Source organism: Ischnura elegans, chromosome 10 (assembly GCF_921293095.1).
Source record: "Ischnura elegans chromosome 10, ioIscEleg1.1, whole genome shotgun sequence".
NCBI lineage: Eukaryota > Metazoa > Arthropoda > Insecta > Odonata > Coenagrionidae > Ischnura > Ischnura elegans.
In genome coordinates, this window is record NC_060255.1 from 91,634,636 (window position 1) to 91,655,110 (window position 20,475).

General features: G+C 36.9%; 1 protein-coding gene across 1 annotated transcript in view; it reads left to right on the forward strand.

The window, feature by feature from the left end:
• Positions 1–20,475, forward strand: part of LOC124167076 (gonadotropin-releasing hormone II receptor-like) — a 244,156-nt gene that overhangs the window by 192,798 nt on the left and 30,883 nt on the right. The window contains exon 2 of the mRNA XM_046544869.1: positions 12,035–12,218. Coding sequence (XP_046400825.1) covers positions 12,035–12,218 — 184 coding nt within the window. The remainder of the gene's footprint in view (positions 1–12,034; positions 12,219–20,475) is intronic.

The following is a 20,475-nucleotide window of genomic DNA, read 5'->3' on the forward strand; positions in this document are numbered from 1 at the left end:
GCTAGCTGGTAGCGCTTGGCTTAAATAAGGATTATCAATACCCTATCAAGCAAAGGAAACTTTACGACCTTAGCCAGTTTTGATAGGTGATTATTAAGACATGTTTCCCTGAGCTCTGTGCCTCATGCATGCTGTGGTAACCTCAAACGATGTAAAACTCCTATCTACTCGTATAGAAACTACATCCCTGTGACGTCACGTGGAGTGGTATCGCATGGGCGCCAATCTGGCCTTTTCCAAATGAGGATAAAATTGACCCTTGCCATTCGTCTAAACCGGTATTTCTAAAACCAAATAATTTGTGTATTATGAATACACTAATGGTGGGTAACGAATCGCAATCATGCCTTTCGTTTTCTTTGATGAAGGAAACTACCCTTTTCTTAGTAGAAATTGCGATGCAGTTAAAATTATAATAAAAGTGTTAAAATTTTAAATTTTAATCCGGTTCTGAGTTATCCAGAAAAATTCAGCTTAATAGCTAATTGAAGAGTGGGTTAAAATTACATAGCAAAATTTTTACACGGAAAAATTGACAAACGACAAAGCGATTCTATAAAAAAAACGTTATAATGAATGAGGTAAAAGTTTCACCTAGAGATAATTTAAACCCCAAATCAATCCTAATCGCTTCTTCTGCAATTACAGCAGCTTTCGCCACCCTAGTTTATGATAATGGGTTCCGTGAATGTCTCAACCGAAGGATACTTAATGCAATAGTACTCCTATACTTTTCAAACGTGTTTCATAGCGTTTATCCGCGTAGAACATCTTTAGTCTACAAGTTTTATAGTTTTTTGCCACCTAGCGTTTGACTCACACCCAAATGAACTCAAATGCATTAAATTTACATAATTCGACTAGAGTCTACAGAAGTTTCACCCTTTTCCCACTTTTCCGAATAATATTGGTAGTCTATTCGACGGGTAAGGACTCAAATTCTATCATATTCTATTTTCACCCGAATGTTGGTTTTATGGATGAAATTAAAAAAGTTTCTCTCTTCCGTCGATCTACCTTTTTTGAATCTTCATCTTTCTCCTTAACCTTTCTTCCCGTTGCGATGAAAACTGGCAGATAACATACACGGGCAAGGTTACACGGACGATCTTTTTTTACGTAATATATATATTCTTGGCACGTGATCGTACTCTTTTAACCTTCATATCTCTTTCGGTGTCCGCCGTGTTATTTTTCTGATGGATCCATCATTCCTGGCGCTTCCGTTCGTTTAACTTTTTAGCCTTTATACTCCAGTATTATTTTCAATTGAAGCAATCCTTCTCTTCAATTTTTAATGAATATTTAAAAATTATGCAACGACCGCCGTGAATTAAACGCATGTTAACAGTTGAAAATTTTAATTATAAGTGTTAAGTCAGGACAGCACTCTGATAAACGAATATCTTAACCTATCCTTTTCCCATATTCTAGCGTTCGTTTTAAAATTCATCTCTTCCTCCGTTCGATTGCTATGTAACGATAATGAGATAAATACATTATAATTTACTCCTGAAGATGATGATAACTCATCGAAAGCCGAAGTGAATTGTCCAAGAAATCCTATAATGGAATACCACATGGTTAGGAAAGAGTTAGTGAATTTTGTATTCTACTAATGTTGCCCAACGAATGAATTTTTATTTGGGGATAATGTTTACATGTAATCTTTGAATTGAAATTGCTGTTAGGTGTACCTTCTAGTTTTCTTAATGCATAATGAGGACTTGTTATTGTTTTTACTAGTTTTACAGGTGTATAAATACCTACTGCCGCTCGTCCAGTGAAGAAGCTTGAGGGATATTACGTTGATTTATATGTAGACGACTTGCTTTCTCGTCATCCCCTCCAGTGGCGCAGCGAAAGGGGTTTTGGGGGATAAACCCCTCCCCCCCCAGAGCTCAGAGAAATTTTAAACTTTAATCCATTTTACTTAATAGGATTGATATTACTAATAGAATAGTGTAAGGATTAATAAAATATCCTTCTCAAAGTCGTAAAACTCACAATTTTGAACTATTTATCTTAAAATTCTGCATTTATTAATCTCGCACCTATCACTTATCCTGGTGGGTATTCCATACCCCCACACACCCCGGTATTAGTTACACCTAAACCTCCCCCAACCTTGATTCCTAGCTGCGCCCCTGATCCTCTCCTCCCATTCTCTAGGATACACAAATCACAGGAACCGTGGGTAGCTTTCCTTCTCTTCACAAAGTTTCTTCCTCAAACTTTACATGCATATTTTCTATCTTCTCCTATGTCAAAGATATTTTCGCAAGATAATAGCTTGACGCTTCAGAGGGATTTTTAAGGGTAAACATTTTGGAAGGGTCTACACTATTCCAGGTTTAAGTGGGGATATCCGTAACAGCAAACTCCTGTCAGGGCGTGAATTGGCTTTTTGCTTGCCTTCCGAGGTAAAGACACCTTTTTGTATAGTGCCTCTTTCCGGGCGTTCCCTTTCTCCTCCGTCTAACGAGAAATTTTTGGCGAAGGAATGTCCTCTTTCTTCCGGCAAAGCTGAGCGACTCGTTTTCCGGAACTTTTTATTCCACTCTTCGTATTGTGTTCGGTGAGGGATGCTCTTCAGCGCGTAACGTGCGAAGAGAATGGTCGTTAAGGTTGGCAGGTGGAGGGCGAGGCACTTTTGGGGGTAAAATGCGGGGACGGAGAGATATGTGAGGAAAATGCGTGAAGATTTGGGGAACGTGAGTGCAGGGAAGAGAAACGAGGGTGTAGTTCGGGCGCGGATGTATAAAGGGCAGAAAGTATAGAGCTGATATCAAGAGGGCGGTAATAGGCGGTGGCTAGGCGAGGGGGGGTTTTGGGGGATAAACCCCCCCCCCAGAGCTCAGAGAAATTTTTTCAATGAAATGGTTCACATAAATAAAATTTCATAAAATTTATCATAAACAGAAAGCCGTAAAATTCACCATTTTGAACCGTTTACGTGAAAAAATTTTCAGGGTAGAAAATTTTTCACATAAATGGTTCACATAAATAAATTTTCATAAAATTTTCTAATAAAAAAAAGGCCGTATAACTCACCATTTTGAACCATTTGTGTGAAAAATTTTCCAGGGTAGGAAAAATTTTCAGATAAAAATTTCAGATTTTTCTCGCACCCACCGCCAAGCCTGGCAGGTATTCCACACCCTCAGACATTCCAGTGTTTTGCGCCTAAACCCCCCCCCCCCTAGCCTTAATTCCTAGCAGTGCCTCTGGTAATGCGAGTGCAACGACCGCGGTTGAAAGGGAAAAAAATGAAAGAAGTATTTGATTCCTTCCCGGTGATTGGTGGCTGAAAATATCTCTCGCGCTTCCCACCGGGTTAGGCACTCCATTTCTGCCGACGTTTCGACGAAAAAGTGTTTCGGCCTCCGTGGCAGCGGGGATAATTCCTCGTCTACCATAACGAGGATCGCGGGTTCGAGTTCCGTCTGGATAGGTTGCCCCTTCCAGAACACGGTTGTGTTGTGATCGTCTGTTGTTGATTGTTAAAACTCCCAATTGAAAGGCCTTATTGTGCTGTTGTCGGGGGTAATTGAGATAAATAAATAAGAAATTAATAAAATTAATAGAAACGTATTCCTCTCGTTTTTGTAACCAAAACGTTTTAGAGATAATTTTTAGGAAAAAAAGTTTCTTTGCAACAAGAATTTTTAATTAACGGAAAGTATAAGGACTAAAACTAAGCAAAAAAAGGAATTTTAAATAACGGGAGACGTTTATTTACTCACCACGCTGTCATCTATCACGAAATTAGTAATCATTTTGAAGTTCTATCAACGGATTTAAACAACGTTCATGTGTGGAGCCATGAGTCGGGACTCGAACTTCATCTGAGTAAACACACGGCGATGGATTTCTTGCGGAGGTTTTCTAACTATCCCCATGTATAGGCTGTGGGTGATGCAAACTCAAAGGTGACGTATGAAGTGAAGTGTCAGGGAGTTGCGATAACTTCGAACCTATCGTGGAGAACACACATAAGAAATATATGTCAATGATTTGCTTGAAGAAGTTAGGATTTGTTAACCCTTTATAACCCAATGTTGCTTCTAAGCAACATCAAAAATGTTTAAAATTTCAACTCTATTAAGAAAATATCTTAACTAAATATTGTTTTTAGTGTTTATTTTAATGATGAAATATTAATCTGCCAGGATAATTATCATTGAGTGTAAACTTTTCAAGTTTTCAAAATGAAAAATCTTGAAATTGGATTTCTCCCAGAAACAGCTCTGGGTTAGAAAGGGTTAAGCATATTTTGGGAAGATTTTCAGAGGATAAAGAACAAAAGAGGTGCAATTTTGCACTCGTCCGGCTATATCTTGAATATGTAGCGAGCATATGGGATCCGGTGTAGAAAGAATAAATAAATTTACTTAATAAAATACACACCTAATGCAATCTTGCACCGAAAACGATTTTATGAATCCCATTTCAGTTACTGAAAACGAGCAGGAATGGATAGTGAGCGGAAATCAAGTATTCAAAGATTTCCATACCAAGTATTTGTGATAAGTGAACGAAGAAAAATTTATACTCACTACTCAGTTAAAGTTGTCACACCTAATGAGCGTAAACTTCACGTACATCATCAGCGTACGCGATGCCTGCTTTAAGTTTGATCGTGACCGAGAAAAAAGTGAAAATTATGCACTTAGCTCTTTAAGTATTAATGTTATTAGGTTGGGTAATGATTTACATAAATCATAGGTACAGCGATAGTTGTGACTTATGCAAAGAAATTGTTAATCGATTATGTATTTTAACGGTAGTACATATTTGCTTATTTTTTCTTTTACGAATGGATTCATAATTCAGGGTTGAAATACCAAATAATAAAGTTGTATTTAAATAAATAAAAAAAAGATCGTAGCACTTTTCCACAAAATTTGATAATGCGTACAACGCGGTTAGGCTCACTGAGCCATCATCTGGTACAAGACTTCACCGTGCGTGGAAAAGTGCTAAAATCTTTTATTTATTTAAATATGTCTAACATCCACCAATTAAAGCCTGAATCTGTTGAACTTATAATATAGTTTAGTTAAAATTAAGTGTCATGTGCAGTAGTGTGAATTAAAATATTTATGAAACCTTTGCTTGTTATGGGCACTAGTAATGTTGTTATTGGCGGTTTTGGCTTCTTCCTCGTCTCTGCTCGGCTCATGTTGAATATGGAATTATTTATGCTGATTATTCAAATGTTAAAATATGATGGATAGCTGAGTGTTGCAATGATGATAACCAGATGCCAATCCAACACGACAGTTTTGTTTACTTTCGTGAGATCGTTCGGGTGGGCTGTCTATCAAATTTGGCGTTTACACGAGATTCTGCCATTAAACTCACTTTGCTCGTTATAAGTTTTCCCATCACCTGATAGGTATTTTACCACTTGCCTCCCATGACCCTCTTCAAGCAGTTTCTGAATATCGGCATTCTCTCAAACTGTTTGCAGTCCCATCAGTAGTGAGACAGGAAGTTCATACAATCTATCGGATCACATCATCCACATTCGGGCGCTGAATCCCATCTCACTTTCCTCCTCTTCCCTCGTTGACCTGTAGTCTCAGCGCCTTAAAGTTTCATCTTTATTCGTCGAAGTCTAACAAAAATCATAAGGGAATCAGAATTACTTCCTATTACCATCCTGGGAAGACTCAATGAATTTATCATATTAATTACGAAATAGGAAAAGTTAACATCTATGATTTTAAATGAATAATTTCCCATAATTTAGCATTCAAAATATGAAATTTATCTGAATTTCAAATATTAAATTATGGGAAATGTTATTAAAAAAATATTTCCCAACAAAACTTTTAAGGTAGACTAACTAATAATTACTATTTTAGAAAGGCTCATTAAAATTCTATTACTGTATTCAATATTCATATAATTATTTTTTAAATTCTCAATAGAAAAGTAAATTAAGGCAAAAGTATTAAAATATTGGATGTTATCAAATAAATATTTCCTTTAATACTTTTACTGGGCCTGCGTTGTCTCAATTTCTATCACTGATGTTTAAAAACCTTATATTTCCCCGTCAATATTTCTACAAATATTGAAAATATTGGTCGATAGATAAGAAGGCTGCATTTAAATAATGGATAATTTTAATTAAATAAACCTTCCAGGAGTAACGAAATGATATGCTCTGATGTTTTCAAGAAATATAAATTGACTTCATTTGAACATTTTAGGTGTGATAAATATGAGTATCATCCAACAGAGGCACTTTTTATGGTATTGATCCAAACCTTTTTTGTCAAAATTTACCAAGATCTTGCGGTTGGCCTTCATTGCATAGGTTTCGTACGCTGGGGAAGTACAGGAGCTAAAGATGAGGTTGCTGATTATTGCGAAGTAAGGAGAAGGGTTGGAGAAAAATCTTTAAATCATCGTAAATTGAAGGCTATAGGTGTCGAAAATGAAACCAATAAAGAACCGATAAGTCACAACATTAAACACGAAGACGGTGAATATCTTTTAAGTTTAGGGTGAGTGAATCGTTAGCCATGTTGAGTTTTTTTATAGCGTGCATATCAAATAGTAATGATGATTTTTTTTCAAACGCTTGAATTATTTTTTTTAAATATTTGACTAATTTACTGTTAAATGCATTTCAAAAGAAGATTTCCAGCTATCTTTTCACTTTAGGAATGTATATAACTCGTGTGAAACTCACTCTGGTGACTATTTTCTGTAAGATGCCTATCTGAATATCAGGGACACCTTTTTTACTATCACTGACAATGATCATATATTTCATTGATAATAACTTTGTCGTTTTTTTTCGTTTAAATAGTAAGCATTTATGCAAAAACAAGCTTTATTTTCTACCAATTAGGAGTGAAACTTAAACGACGCATCGGGTAATAATAAATCTCCAAACAGTGACCAAATATCCTTAAAAGTAAAGCATGTGTTACTGTGACTCTATCCCACCCTAATCATTGGAAAGATTAACCACTCCTCAGTATTTTGCTAAGCACCAATGTGTGCTGCGTGGGCGCATTTGAATGCGCAGTCTGTAACTGGAATCGATGGGCGAATTACCTCGATGGGTGCTTTGCCTTGCGGTCGTGATTTCACGCTTGATGAGATGTCAGCGAGTAAAAACAAACGAGCATCTGTGTGCGTATCACCAGTCGAATCTCGGGTGATTGAATCGGGTACGGCCTCCGTATTCTGTGTTGGTGAGGTAAATTACCGCAATTGGCTGTTTGCGTCGTCACGCTAGAACGAGCCCTGGCGGGTAATCACTTAGCGCACTTTTGAGGCAGCATATCGACTGTAACGAACGCGACGGGAATTGACAGTTTGTTTCCTTATCAGATACTGGCTCTAACCGTTGAGTTAGTCCGAGTAGGAGCTGAAAAACTTACCCATTTGAATTGGTAAAGGTGATCGAAAGAGCCGTAATAGATGTAATTGAAGACCTTTAGTAGTAGAAACAGGGAAAACAGTACCATGGATAACCAAAACGAGTGTCTTCATCATGTTAATATCACAGTTTCAGTACTCAATCTTCGACTGCACATCAATAATAAATGGTGGGACACATTTCTTATGATCAGATTAATTAGCAAATGATTATGGTGTGCGAAATAGTCTTCTTTGCGGGGGGTCCGCACAAAATAATGTGAATAACTATGATATTATTTACGGAGTATTTTGCATTGCATTTCAGGTTCTTTCAGACTGTATCTTAACGCCTACAGTCTTCCACTGTTTATGGCTTCTTTAGCCAATTTAGGAGGTCTTGCCGTGGCTGAATTATTCAAAACAAATAATTTTCTCATATTTAGTGAAAAAACTTTTTTTTTCATGTTTGACACTCATTGGGGAAGAAAAATTAATGGTTAACTTTTTACAATACAAATCTTCTATTTTTATACTGCTACTTTTTCAAGCTTCATTAACTGTTCAATTAAACTTTTTTCAATTAGGGCTAACATAATTGGCTTCTAATATTTACGGCTATCTTTTTCAAATTACTAAAAAAATGAAAAATGACGTACTTTTGAATAATTTTATCATAAATCTAATGGTACAACGAATTTTTTATCGGTTTTTCATCATTGCACTCAAATCCTGATTGCAATCAACATTTTTCCTGTCAGCATCGCCTGTAGAAGTAATCGCATGTATAAGTAATCAGATTTGCTAATGCAATTTCTAAAAAAATGGCCTCGAATATCTCTTCGCAAATTATTCTAAAGTATTTCTTATGCCATTCAACAAAGTAAAGTTATTAGTGCGTATTTTGCGACTTTAAAAATCAAATAAGGATACTATGTGAAATGATTGTGTGAAATCCTTTTCTGTTCTTGGTTTCTGTAATTAATTTGGGATGCTCTTCCACGGCATGATATCTAAAAAAATACTTTTCGAAATATTCTTTAACAACTTTTTCGTTCTTTCATGCACGACATGCGGAGCTACAAGGTAAAATTATCGAAGCTGCCTTGAGGTTTTAAAGCTTACATTTTTAAAACTTAAACTGATACTTGCTGATTCTTCGCACATCAGTTTCTTCTTGGTGGAACCTCTACAATAGGGTAGTTTCCTTCATCAAAGAAAACGAAAGGCATTGATTGCGATTCGTTACCCACCATTAGTGTATTCATAAGGGTCAATTTTATCCTCATTTGAAAAAGGCCAGATTGGCGCCCATGCGATTCCACTATTAATTATCACCTATTAAAACTGCCTATGAAAATTTTAATAAGGTGAAATAATCCTTATTTATGATAAGCGCTACCAGCTAGCAGGGTACTCTGCTACCTACTAGCATCCTGCGTCGTATCAGCGCTCAAAGCCTCGCCCCAAGGTCACCTCACTTGCGGCAGCGGGAACCAGAACGACGCGTCGTTACACGGAGTTTTCCCATCATTCATGCTTAGCCGTCGCGTTTTCGCGCGCTTGAAATTTTTCACTTTTCATTGAATCGCGAAAAATAGATATCGTCATTTAATAATCTAAAATCGTGAAATACGTACTCCAGGAGTAATAATCTTTCGATTAAGGAAAAAAATGAATAGGAAAAAAAATTAATTGAAAAGTCCAGTATTCGCTCCCGCTAGAACGGCATTTATTCGTGGCGCACAATTCGTTTGAAACTGGTGCTATCTATTTGGAATGTCCAAGGTTTGTTTACTAGAACATTACGTGGACGCTTTTGAATGCGGATAATGTGACTGGAATCTATGGGTTAATTACCCTGCTGGTGGCCTTGTGGGCGGGAATGACAGCCTTGATCAGAAGACCGCGAGTCAAAGCAAACAAGCATTTACATTCAGGAAGTAAGACATTTTCCGCCACCTTCAAGGAATAATTATTTCGCTACAGAATATGTCTAATTATTTTTGATGCGTATGTATTTCTGCATTCACGTTTAGCTCACATTCCAAAATTTTATTTATTTTGTTTTGCTGTGTCAATGTTTATTATTGAGATGCAGGAAAATGTCTTTGCAATCTACTCGGATTTCAGTTCATGACCCGTCGGGAAACCCGGGAAAACCCGAGTAGTCTACCAAGGCTCCATATGCCGGGGAAACAACAGAGAATAAAAACTCTAGGAAAATCCTTGAAACTGCTTGCTCTGCATACCTTCGATTAAAATAATGATGATATTAATAATTATAGATTAAAAATAATACTTATTCTTCCATATACACATTACTGCAGTTAATGTTTACACCAAAGAGTTTAGTTGGCCAATAATAATAATGATGCTCCTTTATTCGGGCGAGGTTAAGGGAAAAAAATTAACAGGAAACCACCCTATTGGAAAGTCCAGTATTCGCTCCCGCTAGAACGGCCTTTATTCGTGGCGCACAATTCGTTTGAAACTGGTACTATCTATTTGAAATGTCCAAGGTTTGTTTACTAGAACATTACGTGGACGCTTTTGAATGCGGATAATGTGACTGGAATGTGTCAATACAAGCATATTAAAAAATGCTATACAAACCTTTACAATACAAAAAATATACAATATACACTATTAGTGAAATGTCAAAAAAGATGAACAAGTTTGTGTGAAAATTTTGTATGAAAAAGATTTCTGCTTGTGGGAATAAACATGAGGATAAGGGTGTAATATCCTTCAGCGATAAAACCCACTGCAGGAAAACGCCCACACAAGAAGGGGGGTGTGAAAAACCTGCGTATACCAACTGATTGTGAGTGAAAGCCTGAAATAAGATATAATTCCTGTGGTTAGCCTGACTTAGAGTAACAGAATGTGGAAACGAATCAAATGTGACCAATATTTAGACACAAACAAGGTACGGCCACGGTCGAATCCGCCTGGGTTGGTTACCACTGTTCAGGGGATAAATGTTCGTGTGGATTTGATTTTTAATTTAAAAATTCCCGATCTAATAGGCAAATAATGCTGTTTTCGGTGGTTCAGGAATAAATGAAACAGTACAAATTAAGAGTATCAAATATGTATCGCTCTAGTACTTTGAAAACATGCCTAAGTGCATTATTTGTTCATATGATACGAATCAAAGGTAAAAAACATTGAGGTGATAGCCTGGGTTTTAAATGATTCAATATATGATCAAAAAATAAATAATACGATCGGTTGAGGGGGATTGTTGTGGGTCCCCCTATATACTTTACCACTCTTTGAAAACCTCCTCGTAATGATCCTGATCTATTTAATGCCTTCACAGCCACGGAAAAATCGACACTTCCGCGATTGTTTCATTCGGAAACAAGTCAAGTGTCCTCTTCCTTTCATCGCTTTCTTTTCTTCTTCTAAATCTTCCCTTCTCTCACTCCTTGGAGAAAAAAACGTCGCCTTGGGGTTTCGGTCGAGCACCTGTCATTCGATTCCAACGTTCCCAACCACCCGTGAGGGAGCTATCAGGGGAGGAGAACCCGATTTCGCGAATGACAGGAGGGGAAAGGGGGGGGGGGGGGGCGATCATTCCGAAATCCAGTCTCGTTTTCAGTATATTCGAAGCACCACTTTTATCGTCACTGCCTTTGCGATCATTTTTGGGGGGGAATGCGTTGATCGTATCGTAAAAACTAATGTCATGTCATAAAACGTCATGTATGTGCATAAATGATTACATCAATTTAATATATAAATGCACGAAAGGTGATTACAATGTACAACTATACAATAAAAAAGAAGACCAGGAAACCAGTACCTATTGATTATTTTCATTTTTTATTTAATTATTGTAAAAAAATATTGTTTTAAATTTTTATGTATCAAATTCATGTACACAAATGAGTACTTACATAAATTTAATACATAAATGTTTTGTACAACAATAAAATAAAAAGGAAACCGGTAGAACTAGTACCTATTGGTTATTTTTATTTTTTATTTTACTAATGCAAAAACGTTTATTGTATTAACCTTTTATGTGTTTATGTGTCAAATGTATGTACATAAATGAGTACATAATTTAATGCATTAAAGCATGATAGGTTATAATAATGTTTTGTACAACATACAATAAAATAAAAACGAACGCCGGGAAACCAATAACTAATGGTTCTGTTTATATTCTTAATGTAAAAACATTGCTATAACCTTTCATGCCGTTATCTATAAAATGTATGTAGACATATTCATTCATAGCCCTGATGAACGTGTATGAATGTACTGAAAAGCTGGATAAAATTTGCATTTCAATTATTCAAGATCTATACTCCAAAGCACTAAAAATTAAAATTTTGTTTCAACGAGAGAATTCTTCATTTTCTTTCAATTCTTCGAAGGTGACAAAACATTTGTTTCCCAAAAGCCCCCTTGACGGTTTAATATTCCTTGTATAGGGAACTCTGGCGCGGAGAAAAGACGGATGGATGGCGGCTGAAAAATCAGCAATAAATATTCTATGATAGAAACAATCTCGTTACCAGGGATTATGGGCAATTTTTTGTGTAGACTTATTTATTTTTTAAATTTATTATTAAATTTATATAATTTTTTATTAATTTTTTATTTACAATTATTTTCTCTCTTTGCACAGCTGTTCATCTTCCACGTGGAAAAAGGTCCGTTCTACGAGGACTTCTACCAGTGCGTCACCTATGGCTTCTACTCGTACCCGTGGCAGGAGCAGCTCTACACCACCTTCAGCCTCGTCTGCATGTTCGTTCTCCCCCTCGTCATCCTCGTGTCCACTTACGTCTCCACAATCATCACCATCGCACGTGAGTAATAAACAACAATGCACTTTACATCTTCTGAATATATCTTTTTCGGAGTAGCCCTTTGTGTCCTGCTATTGACCACTTGAAATATACGGTATTATTTTTCGCTAAACGTAGCCTCTATTTTTGAATCGAAAATCCAAATACGTTGAGAATTCAAAGCAAAGATGCTTATACTTCGCACTATAAGTATCTTCGCTTTGAATTTTCTAGGTGACTATCTAGTAGTCGAAACCCAGAGTCGGAATAATAATGTTTTGTGGAACATTAAGTGAGTAATTTCGCACCACAGTTGTATGGCTGCATCCAGTGAAGCCTGAACACTTAGATAGATGCTAAGATACTTTTTTCATGATAAACTTTATTAACCATTCGTCATATATTTTCTGCATGGAGAAAGACATTATTATTTGTTATTTACATTCATTATAGTATTTTTTTACGATAAATGTGGCGTCTATTTTTATATTGAAAATCAAAATATTTTGAAAATTGAAAGCGAGGATACTTTTTTCATTAGAAAATTTACTAACCATTTCAGTCATATACTTTTGAAATGGTTCTAGGAATAAGTTTTTAATTTACCCTCACTATCGTATAATTAAAATTTGTGACATACAATTCGTCAAATGATCATACAGTAAATGTTTTATTCTTTGTCCGTAGTGAAAAAATGTACCCAATAGGGAGTTGCAATTCCCAAAAAAGCCATCCTAGTCTCCACTTGCATCTCCACCATCATCACAAGCGTACGTGATTAACTAAATACATGGAGAATGGAGATGGATCATATCCCCTACAAATGGACCCTAATTGCCTCGCTAATGATAATAAAATACGAGTATTGAGGGCTGATTGTAGCCTCAGTATTTTAATTGTAAAGTAAAATATTTTGAAAATTCAAAATTCGGATATTTTGTAATGAGAAACCTAATTGATGAATTTACTCACATATTCTTTCTTCATGGTGCCAGAAATTATTTTTTGTTATTTACTTTAATAGTATGGTAGAAAATATTTTCAATTAATTTGGCAGCCGTTCATACTGTATATATTTTGTTCACGGAGGTTAATGGTTAATGGAGGAAAATCAGCAGGCCATGTGGTACGTTTAAAATAATGAGGGGGGGGGGGAAGATTTTGGGAAGGAAATTTCAAACCTAAGGTTGTTGGAAAAAATGATCACCAGTTCACGATAAATTGCCAATCACAAAGGACAAATGAAAAAGCAGGAATAGAAGGATCAACAACTTTGCTATTTCCGCATAATATTTTATAAAATATTTTGTGGAAATAGCAAAGTTGTTGATCCTTCTTACTACATAAGATTTTTTATATCTTACTAAATCATAGAGATGCATGAAAAAGGTAATAGAGTTGCAAAGCAATGCAACTTATAACCATTAATTATTTTAACGACTGGGGGACAGTAGATGCTTCATCCATAGTTGATGATTTTTGAGTTTTAATTCATGAAAAATTGGTTCTCGGATTCATCGGTCAGTTGTCTGGCGATTCTCATTGGTGCTTCTTCCGAAGACGTGGAAAGAACCGAGGGCCTGCGTGATGAATTGGGAGCTGTTAGCGCTCGAGATTTCTAAAAAAATGCAATTCCAGGCTCGAGGAAGCTTCCTGTATAATTAGGTTGAGGTTCCTTGCGAGTTTTCCGCTGTTCTTGCAAAGCGCATGCAATTCTAGTCCTGGAAAATCTTCACTCTAGGGACGGATCACCTCAGGTTCTCGGCTCAGTGACTTCACCGATTCACTTAGCCGACTAACCTTATGCGATTTATTTTATATCCTTATTTTTATTTTCGAAATCGTTACTTCTGACCAGTTTTTTGTTGGTATTTACCTGGGGGGGAGAGAGACAGGGACAGGATTGGGGCGTTTGAGATGTGGGTTTGGAGGAAGATGGAGGGAATACGGTGGACGGATCGAGTTAGGAATGAGCAAATGTTAAATAGGATAGATGAGAAAAGAACGCTGGTGGACCAAATAAATCAAAGGAAGGGTAGCTGGCTGGGACATTTGATGAGAGGGAATGGAATTTTGAAAGTAGCTTTGGAGGGAACGGTGGAAGGGGTCAGAAGAAGGGGAATGAGAAGGCTGAAGTTCTTTGGCAACATAAAAATTGGAAGATATGGAGACTTGAAGAAGATGGGCGGAGACAGGAGGGAATGGAGACAGCATTGGCGCGGGGGACCTGCCGACTGGCAGAACACCACAAGAGGATGATAAAATAAATACAAGCGATATTCTGAGATAATTCATCCAATCCCTTCACAATCCTATGAGGTATAATTGGAAAACATGTGACAGATATTTTCCAAAAATGGTGTAAAATTTAGAATAAAGTCATGCTCCAAAACCATATTCCCCTATCAGGATTGCCAAACAACGGCGTCTAAAATGCCGACATAAATATTATTACTAATAATAATAATATTATTACTAATATTATTAAAGCGCATAATTATTATAACTAATCTAAATCGGTGGCCATAATATTTGCTCACTCAAACCACCCTAATATATTATTAAATTAAATAATCACCCTTTGTTTTTAAATGTGAATAAGGTGTGACTACAGTTTCCCTTTGTAAGCTTAAGAGGAATACTTGATGCACACAATTGCATTACGTAGGTACTCCTTATCAATATCTAGTGCAGATGCGCAAGAAAACTTTATTTGCAGGCTTTTTACAACAATGTAAAGATGACTTTAACGAGCTGGGTGGTATCCTTAGCACTGATTGGGTCTGGACTTTTACCACATGTTATTAAACATTATCGCGAATGATTATACCTCAGGAATACCTCTAATTAAAGTTTTAATGTGTTGAAATACACAAACATCTCCTTAGAGCTTTAAAATCCATGATAATACGCTATTCAATCATTGTCTTTGATGCACTAGCTTACGGATAACATTGCAATTTAAAGCAGAAATAAACAGAAAAATGAACGTAAACAAAATCAAAACGTTTTCGTCATCACAAATATTGAAAACGAAATCATTTCTACCAACCTATCTTTTATGTAAAGTCTGTTTAAGAATCTTTCAACTGCACATGCGCATTGGTATAAACAGAAGAGGAACGACAGACCGTTCGATAGATTACGAAACGCTTTGTAAACTCTATCAAACCAAATTTGCATAACAATTTAATGTTTGATAATTTTTACCAAGCAAGCAAGCATCTTCGTAAAATTAATCATAACTAAGATAAAAGTTACCAAACTCTGAATCGTATTGAATTAATTCAGTTATTTTTACCAAACTCTTTCGTACAATTGATAATAAAATATCAAAATGTTTGATGAAATATATAAAGAGCGATTGGTAAAATAAATCAAGTGCTTAATAATTTACAACAAAGTTTAAATATATTTAACAAAAATACTCCCTATCACACTACTTTGATAGTTTTAATCAAATCTTTTTATCGGTGTGAGGTGAGGTGCCAGCGTTAAATGTTTTTACTCCTATACCACAGGAAACAGCGCTATTTGACCTTATTGACGGAATATTCATAAAATTCAACAACAAAACCAAGGGAACTGCATACAGGAGGCCGAATTCCAACCCATGGAAGGCTGATTTCTCGCAGTCGCAGTTTAATGGGCTTTTAAAAATGTCCGCGGCGCGGTGATGAGTGCAATTCGATCAACTTTTTTCCAATATTTTGCAGTATGGCCTTTGTAAGTGCGAGGAATAGCATTGAAGAGTTATGAATTTGATAAATAACACCATCGTGAATGTAAATTTCGGTTAACACTCCTACTTATACCTTATTGCCCTATGAAGCACGGATCAATTTGTCCGTCAGCGACGCGAGTGGCGACTTTTGTAAACACATTTTAATGCGTGGTAAGTGACATCAAATTTAGAGGACGAATTGAGGATCCTATTTTGTAAAAATCGTGGAATTTTCTGTAAACAATGCATCGTGAACTCTGAGGAAAGGATCGCGGACAGTGAATCACGTCACCATTCTTCCGCCTGCAAAGCAGCCTTTAAAAATTTTACTCTGCCGTTCTACTCGTAGCTTGGAGGGACTGTTCTCGGAAATTGACTTGTTAAGGGGGGTCATTTCGTGGAGGGCCTCCAGTAGGTGGCTGGCGTTGCTGCCCAGAACTTTTGCCGAGTTGGTTGAATTTGCGTTTTGGAATGGACGGGGAAAGGACGCATTGTGAGTGGCCGAGCTTTGAACGCAGGCACAAACACAAGCGAACACACGCTTCTCCGCGAATTGCTTTGGGCAGAACTTCAGAAAGAATGGAAATGGTTCAAATGGGAAAATTCCTTCTCTTAGGTGGAACTGAAAGGAGAAACTTTCTTGCGACAAATACTCAGGGCTACTCTAGGAATAGTGGGTATAATATCGTCTGAGATTTTTATAATACAGAATTATTTTATATTATCCGAAAAAAAAATTGTGTTGACGATCATTTTTTTAAAGAAAAAATTAGAATTTGGAAAAATAAATGACGAAATTATGTGATTTTTCACCGCTATTGTGTTCCTTACTGGATTCAATTCCTTTGTTCCATCCACAAGTGAAAAAAGCCTATTGAATTAAATAGAAGGAAATCACATCCCTTTTCCATGCTTTAAGTGTCTCCTGGAGCACTTAAAATTTTCAGTTCTTGGGAAAAAATGTTTTTAGGCATTCTTTACAACAAATTTTTCATTAGAACCAACAAGAGCTAGATAATGAATTGCCATTGAAACTGATAGTGAAATTAAAATACTATCCCAAAATTGTAATATTCTCATGCAATAAACGATTTAGCAATATTCCTCTCGAACGAACAACTGAAGGATGATGCATCGTCATAGATGTAGACATTAAAATTTAAATAGCAACGCAAAACTGTAATATTCTCATGCAATATATCCCTTAATTGGTAGCGTCGGATCATATTGACCCAAATAAATTTTCTTAGATGATTAAAAAAAAAATAAAATGACGTCGTTCTATATTTTGGTTTTTGAAGCCTATTTTTTATTGTTTATTATATTATTGGAGATGTGGATATGGAAAAGAATGGAAAAGGTGAAATGGACAGAGAGGAGGAGGAAAGACGAAGTGCTTAACATGGTGGATGAGAAGAGGCAGCTTTAAATGATATACGGATGAGACAGAAGGTATGGATGGAGGGAGTACTTAGCGGGGAGTGGTTGTTGCAAACGGAGGGTATAATGCTCGGTAAACGAGTAAGGGGAAGGAAGAGAAGAAGATTTATAGATAAAATGAAAGGGAGAAGGCCTCAAAGTGAATTGAAGACCACCTGTACCCGCCGCATTATTCTTTTGTATTCTTATATCAGTCTGTTTTATATAGCAGGCTGATTTCTTCTAATGTTGTAAAGCTCAATACATAGTCCTCTTTTTATAAAATTCATGTTTCTTTAAATATACTCTACATAAATATTGAAATCGTATCCTATACATCGGGCATAGTTTATATAATTTTTATCGTGTATTTAATTGCAAATTAAACAATAAAAACGAGCAAACCTTATTCGAACAACTTATTTAGTGAGTAGCAGAGAAATGACACCAATATATTGGCAAGTATTTTTGTAAATCGCAATAAACTCTACTCGGGTCTTAAAGACCCGAGTAGAGTTTATTAGACCCGAGTAGAGTTTATTGTTATTACGTAAGTTTTGGGGTGCGACCAATAGGGTAGTTTCCTTCATCACAGGAAACGAAATGCATTGATTGCTATTCGTTACCCACCATTAGTGTATTCATAATATACAAATTATGCAATTCCACCCCGCGTGACGTCACAGGGATCTAGTTTCTACACGAGAGGATAGGAGTTTTACATCGTCTGAGATTACAAATGCATGCATGAGTCACAGAGCTCAGGGAAACATCTCTTAATAATCACTTATTAAAATTGTCTTAGGTCGGAAAGTTTCCTTCGTTTGATAAGGTTATAATAATCCATATTTGAGCCAAGCGCTGCCTGCTAGCAGGGTACTCTGCTACCTACTAGCAGCCTGCGTTGTATCAGCGCTCAATCCTCGCCTCAAGGTCACCTCACAGAGCGGCAGCGGGAACCAGAAATACGTCACACGGACTTTTCCCATCATTACTACTTAGCCGTCGCGTTTTCGCGCGCTTGAAAATTTTCACTTTTCGTTTGATCGCGAAAAATAGATATCGTCATTCGAAAATCTAAGAGCGTGAAATGCGTACTCCAGGAGTAATAATCTTTCGATTTAGGCAATAAAAAAATAATAGGAAACCACCCTATTAAGGGATATCAAGTAAAATTCCTCAGGGATTCAATCACGGGCCCGCTCATGGGAAATCTTCCATGTTTTTCAGTCCTTTGTTGGTGGTTCACAAGATACAATCCCGTGGCGGGGTAAGGTACCCTCTCAAGGCAGGGTGCCCACGCTTCTATCCGCCCAATCAAATCCTTTCCGCGCGCCGCTCCCCGCAAACATGCCCATTCATGCTGAGAGAAATAAAAAGGGTCTGGGTGACCCCGTGGTAGATTGGGACAGGGTTTTCCAATCGGGCCCGCTTGGCTACAGCGGACAAAAGGAGAGAGATATTCGTATTCCGCCCACGAGCCACGCGCGTTCGTATAGGAGACAGACCTCGCCTACGTAACACCGGTAGAGGTAAGGGCGCAAGGGGAAAGGTTGGATCTCGTCTGGTTGTGGTTCGCGGAAAAGAATACGCAAACATGATATTGCAAAACCCATTCATCCTCTTCCATTCCGGTCTGCCCATCCCCGTGTGCCTTTGCTTTGATACTTTTGCACTTATCTACATAATACCCCGCAAGCCACCTAAAAGGCTTGTGGCAGGGGGTGTTAGGACACCAGGCATCCACGCATAAAAAATGAAGTGCTCTACGAAGTTGGGACTAGCATTTATTAAAGTCCTTTATGGTTCGAGGGAAAAACGAATTCCCATATCTATCCGTTCGGAAAAACATCGCTATTAATTTTTCGCTTCTGTCGGGCATGGAAATATAGTGTGGTTCTAATATTATGCTCTCCGCGTCGCTCTTGAAGATATCCGTTCTCAGTTGTTTAAGCAATCTAAGCCTAGCGCGCAGCCTCCGAGTCTCCAGCGGCTCCCAGCCTAGTTTGCTTAACATCTGCTGTACGCTGTCTGTACACCCGTAGCAGTTTTTGACGAAACGCGCAGCCTTCCTTTGTATTTTATTCAGTTCGCGGATTAAGTCTTTCTGCGCCGGATCCCATACCCTCGCTGCATATTCAAGGTGCGGACGGACGAGTGCGAAATATCACCTTTATTTTACTTTCTCATCCGAAAATCTTCCCACAATACGCTTGACGAATCCTAATTTATTCAGGGCCATGCCACAGATATTCCTTATATATGTTCCCCTTGTGAGGTTCGAGGTTATCGTAACTCCCAGGTACTTCACTTCGTCTGTTGCCTTTATGTTAATACCATCCACAGAATAAACATGGTTAAAGTTGGACTAATTCCGCAAGAAATGTACCGCCATGCATTTGCTCAGATTAAGTACGAGTCCCCACTCTCGGCTCCACAAATGAACGTTGTTCAAGTCCGATGATAGAATTTCATAGTCAGAGTGGTCACTAATTTCGCGATAGCCCAAGTAGCAAAAGAATATTGAAAAATGATTTTAAAATCAAAATATCATAAGATTGCTAAATTCATGACTTTTTCAAGATTTCAATCCAAGCACAGACATCTGATTTCGAAGTTGTCAAAGTGTCAATGGTGAAGATGGGCATTCTGTGAAAGCATGCAGTTAAGGAGATTCTGTAATTCTCACGACGCTTGTAGTACTTCATTCGAAATATTCATGCATGTTGACGCTAGGATAATTGTTAGGTGGGAAAATATTTTTTACTGTTTCTGGTGCAGTTCAAAATTTCAAATGTGTTTACTTATATCATATTATCGTAGCAATTAATCATTTTAAAAAGAGGCTGAATTAGTTACAACATATTTTAAAACTATTTTAAAATCTATATTTCATAGCTCATACAAGAGTAGGACATATTTTAAACTTATGTTAAAATCATTTTCAAATGATGAAAAAAGGATTTGTGACGTTGAAACAGAGAAAGCTAATATGTTTTCAAAATTATGTTAAAATCATTTAAAAATGTTCTCGCAATATATTTTAAAATAATTTTTTACATAAGATTTTGCTACTTGGGAGATGACAGCGTCGTCAGTAAATAAACATGTTTTACTGCTAATGCGGGAGCAGAG